This window comes from Nestor notabilis, unplaced genomic scaffold, assembly GCF_000696875.1.
Source record: "Nestor notabilis isolate BGI_N333 unplaced genomic scaffold, ASM69687v1 scaffold17656, whole genome shotgun sequence".
Classification (NCBI taxonomy): domain Eukaryota; kingdom Metazoa; phylum Chordata; class Aves; order Psittaciformes; family Psittacidae; genus Nestor; species Nestor notabilis.
The window spans coordinates 19,335-24,213 of record NW_009934437.1 but is presented as its reverse complement, the minus strand read 5'-3'; the positions used below and the strand labels follow the sequence as shown (position 1 = coordinate 24,213).

Here is a 4,879-nt window from a genome sequence, read left to right as displayed (position 1 = left end):
CTCGCTTGGGAACCGGGGTGGCCATGGCACGGGGGGGGCTGCACGGTGCTGTTCTGGCTGAGGTTGGGGGTGAAGCAGCGGGAGCTGATGCTCCGGTGCAGCGCTGGAGGTGGGGGGGGAGTTGCTCCCTCCCAGCCTGCTGCGAGTCCAGGTTTAACTCACCTCCTGTGCAGCCATGAACCAGGGTGCTGGGACCAGCCAGAGCTTTGTCTGGAGCCAGAGGGCAGCCGAGCATCAGCCCCGCTCTGTCAGGCCCCATTCTGTTATTTGTGGTTCAGTTTTCATTTGGTGTTTGGGTTTTTGGGGGGAACAGAAGCAGAATCCACGTTAGACTTGAATTCTTTGTCTGTTTTTAAATGTGAACCTGAGCCCAGCTCCTGGTTCCTGGTTGGTTTTGTGTGTGTTTCGCCTCCCTGCTCTGCTGCAGTGTTCCCTTCCCCTCGGGGAGGCAATACAGGCTTAACCACTGTTGGGGTTGCTGAGGAAGGGGGGTGCTGTCCCCTGCGAGGGTGTTTCTGCCAACACCCTGTCAGGAGGAGCAGAAGCCCCAAACCAGGAGTAGCTCAAGGACCGTAGTTGTGTAGTTTACTAATGTTTTCATGTCCAACTGTGTTTCTGGAGTAGCAGAAAGCACCACAGCTGCGCTCTGCTTTACTCCAGGGGATGAACAAGTGCTATGCTGAAGCCCATTTCAAGCACTTAAATGGTTTAAGGGCTTAGAGAAGGGCTTGACCAAGACAAAGCCCTTTCTTTCAAGTTTAGTATGGGCAGGATTAAGAAAACTTGTATTTGGGGTTTTGTACGTGTGCTGGGGCAGACTCGGGGCCTGAAGGACTCAGCTCGCTCACCACGTAGTAACGCCAACTCCTTACCTGGTTCTACAGCATGATGGCAACTGTTCACCTCCACCACAGAGACATAAGGAGGTGGGTTACAGTGAGCAGCCACGGAGAGGCCCTGGAGTGGCTGCACCGAGCTCACACACAGGGCGATGCCCACACGCTGAAGCTGGTGCCAGAGCAGGGCCCTGCTCTAACACAGGTAAAAGCTGTTCCAGGTGGGACTGGTCACCTCTGGAACCAGCTGCAGCCTTTGGTAACTCCTGTGGCTCCCCCTGCACCCCACACACAGTCATGGACCACCCCAGGGCTCACAATTGCCCCCCTTGAGCCAGAGATGGGGAGGGGAGAGGGCATTTAACAAGAGTGGTCACAGTTCGTTGCTCACCCGTGTTTGCTCTGCACATCCCCACTTTTGTACTAGTCTGTGTTAAAAACGAGTAATAAACTTGAGGTTTATACAATCAGACTAAGTTTTAATGAACGGTGCATGGTTTCATCATTGAGAGTTAGGGGCCACCTCGAATGCAAGAGCTGTTTATTAATATTTTTATTGATGACAAACAGGTTTAAAACAAACTGAGACAAAATCAAAAGAGTTAACACCGTGCTAGCACTGATGTCTGGATTTATAAAACTCAGAGTAACTGCTACAAAGGAAAAACCAGCACAAAGCAGAGGCAAGCATTCCCGTCGGTGAAATAAAGGGGGTGAGGGGAGAGGAAGGGGGACGGTACTCAATGGATTGCATTGCACAGAGGGTACAGCTTCAACCTATCGGAAACGTCTACGCAGCTACGCAGCCTACAGAGGAAGAAAATTAAAAAGCCCTTCGGCAATGTTAATAAATAAAAGAGTCCATCTCACAGGAGGAAGGTGGCCTCTGGCTCCGGGCTCACGTTGAGTCTAAACTCTGGAGGCTTTTGATGAGAAAAGAATGGGTTTCACTTCTGGAAAGTTTCTTTTGCAGTTCTCGCTGCAGGACTGAACAAAACCCCCCCTGAACACCTGCTCCATGGTTATGTGCTCGCTACTCACGGGTTGTGGGGATGCTACACCAGGTCTGCACTGGGGAGAGACACTCCTGAAAAACTACAGCAAATACAGGTTATGAAAGCAGGTCAACGATCTACAGAAAGGACAGTAATGAAAGGGCTTCCCCCCAGCTACAAAAAGTGGGTTTTTACGTCATTTAAGTACATTCAGATGAGAGGTATTTGGAGTTCCCCCCGGCCCGCCCCCCACCCCCCCCAAAAAAAAGAGACTAGAAACACTTGGAGCCCTTTGAGTATAAAGCTAACTTAACTCAGGCTTTAAAAACACCCAGGTAAGTGAATCCCACACTACTGTTGGTTGCCAATTGGGAGGTAGAGGCTCGGCTCATTTGGGGATTGGATAAAAATGGGGCTGGGGGTTATTGTCAATTCTCTGCCCTGTTTTTAAAAAGGTTTAGACAGAACTAAAATGCTCCCAGTGTTCCCATAGGACTTGTTTAAGACATGGGTACAACTTTGAAATTGGATGGCTTCTCTTATGTGCTGTTTTCAGTTCTGACTTCCAGCTACTCCTCACGCCAGCGACGGTGGCACAGCCGTGGCCACGGCTCCGGGTTTGGTTCTCCCACCTGAACCTGTCAGCGACCTGTGTCCACACCGAAGAAGCCCCACAAAAAGCCTGACCCAGTATCTCTAATGCCACCACCCAGCTCTCAGAGGCCACCTTCCAACAGCCGCCTGCTTTGTCCATTTTCCCCACCTGCTTCAGTAACATTGTAGAGTCTTTACTTCAAAACCAATATAATCCCCAGTTTCCACTACCTCTTCCCCAGCTCTGAGGGAGCGAGTCAAGCAGGCCCATGAGCATCTTTTCCTCCAGGCCGAAGGGCACAGGAACCCATCCCCTTTCAAGCGCAAAGTTCATCTTACAGAAAGGCTGTTTTTTCACAGAGTAGAGTCCAGACAGTTGCCAATTGAAGCATACAGAAAACTTTGAAACCCTCCTCCCGCTTGAGCGCGCAGGCTCCTGTCACTCTAACTGCTATCCAATGTAGGAAGAAGAGGCTGATTGCTGCAACTTTAAATCACACTGAAAAAGTTCTCAAGGTTGGTGCTCTAATTTAGTTTTGGTTTAAACTTTTTGTAAGCTTCTCAGAACAAGCATCTCCCCAGGTCCACCACTAATAACTCAGAAACAAACTTCTAAAAATTCAGTGCTCCTTTGAAAGCATCTCTTTAAAACCACCTTGTCACGAAAGACCCGTTCAGAATGTGGGCGACACGATGACACTAAGGATTTCAGAGCCAGTGTTGGACAACAAAACCTGCATCTCAGAGTTGAGCATCAGCCATGTCCCGCTGGATTCTGCTTGGCTTGCTGTCACTGAGTCAGGAACTCCCTCTCTTTCTCTCTCTCAGATACTCTGCTTCTAAAATGTAAACAGTTACTGCTAAAATATAGTACCCCTTTAAAACGAGAACAACTCTGAGATGAGGGTTTTCCTCTCCCCATCTGCTCTGAAAAGTAATGCCCTGCTCGCAAAGAGAAGTATGGAATGAAGTGAAACCTGCTTAAGGCCCTTCTCTCGAGCTCGTTGACTGGGGGAGCAGGGACTCGGCTGACCACTCATTTCAGGGGAGTTGCTTCCCAGTGAGGCGCCAGCCAGTCCTTCAGTGCGCTCTCTCCTCTCCGGTCAGGCTCCTGGTCTCAGTGAGCTTAGCAGTGGGCTCTCTCGCGCGCTCCTTTCTCTCTCTCCTCTCCGTTGGTTGGTTTCTTTCTCCTGTTGCTCTCACACAGTGGTGCTTCAGTTTTAGCAGTGGAAAACAGGTATCCATTTTATTTTATTTTTTTTATTACCCAGAATAAAATGCTGATGAACTAAGCTCCACGCAAGCTTAGCTCTTCTTCCTCAACCTGAAAGCGAGAAAGCAAAAGGTGCGTTAGGGATGGCACTAAGACAAACACTGTGTTCATGAACTTAAAAACAGGGAGGAGGAAGCAGAGGAATGATCCTCGGGTGCCTTACACTCTAATACTGTGACAGTCCCGTCACTCCACCATGTTGATATGCACGTTCACCCTGGTAAGTAGAGTCCTGTGACAGCGCCACGTCAATCTGAGACTTAAACTCATCACCAAGGTAACTGTCCTGAAAACAAAAGCTTGTGTTAAGCCTCTACCTCCTCACCCAGCCCCGGCGCTCCCTCAGCAAGCAGAGGACCCGGCGGCACAGAGGGTTTGGGGGGATTTTTGGTCGGTTCCACTGGGATTTTTTAAAATCTGCTCTTTTTTGCTGCAGAATTCCCATAAATACAAAGGGTTTTGCAATGGCCTGAGGCTGAACAGGCAAGTGGGGCAAAGTTAAGGTTTGAGCTGAAGTCTAGACATGCAGCATGGCACTTGATGCCCGAGTGTACGTGAAGTTCACCAAGGGGAGGAGTATGAGTCATTGAAAATAGTTTAGTTTCCATTTTCCTCAGTGCTAGGAAACAAGGATGTGCATGCCCAGGAATCCCAACAGAAACCTCACTGTCCATCAAATCCTGCTTACCTGTGATAATTCGGGTTGGGAGAGCCCAGGCTGACTCATCTGCGATGGCTGACTCATGGAGATATACCCCTGAGTCAGTGGACCCTGGGAGAAGGGCTGGGACACCACGTCTTGGCTCGCTTGACTATTTGGAAGGTTTGACTGACTAGTTCCAGGAATCCCAAAACGATTTTTCTGGCGCCCACCACGACCAGTCTTCCCTTTCGGTGCCCCGCGCCCTGGAAAAGCAGTAATCCCGACCAGCAGTGAGAAGCCTCAGACATGCAAACATGAGAGTCAACTGTTTCTCTGAAGACCTGATCACTCCCAAGAGGCAACATTTTACATGTACTCCACGTAGCAATGCAGAGAAGTCATGGACTGGTTTGGGTTAGAAAGGACCTTAAAGCTCATCCAGTCCCAACCCCCTGGGACACCTTCCACTAGGGCAGGTTGCTCCAAGCCCCTGTGTCCGGCCTGGCCTTGAACACTGCCAGGGATGGGGCAGCCCCAG

General features: G+C 50.0%; 1 protein-coding gene across 1 annotated transcript in view; it reads right to left on the bottom strand.

Moving 5' to 3' along the window:
- Positions 1 to 3,029: 3,029 nt before the first annotated feature.
- The window catches only part of UPF1 (UPF1 regulator of nonsense transcripts homolog (yeast)), a gene marked incomplete at its 5' end in the record, with an annotated part of 15,648 nt that continues 13,798 nt past the window's right edge, over positions 3,030 to 4,879 (bottom strand). The window contains 3 exons of the mRNA XM_010017351.1: positions 3,030 to 3,749; positions 3,862 to 3,984; positions 4,387 to 4,604. Coding sequence (XP_010015653.1) covers positions 3,865 to 3,984; positions 4,387 to 4,604 — 338 coding nt within the window. The remainder of the gene's footprint in view (positions 3,750 to 3,861; positions 3,985 to 4,386; positions 4,605 to 4,879) is intronic.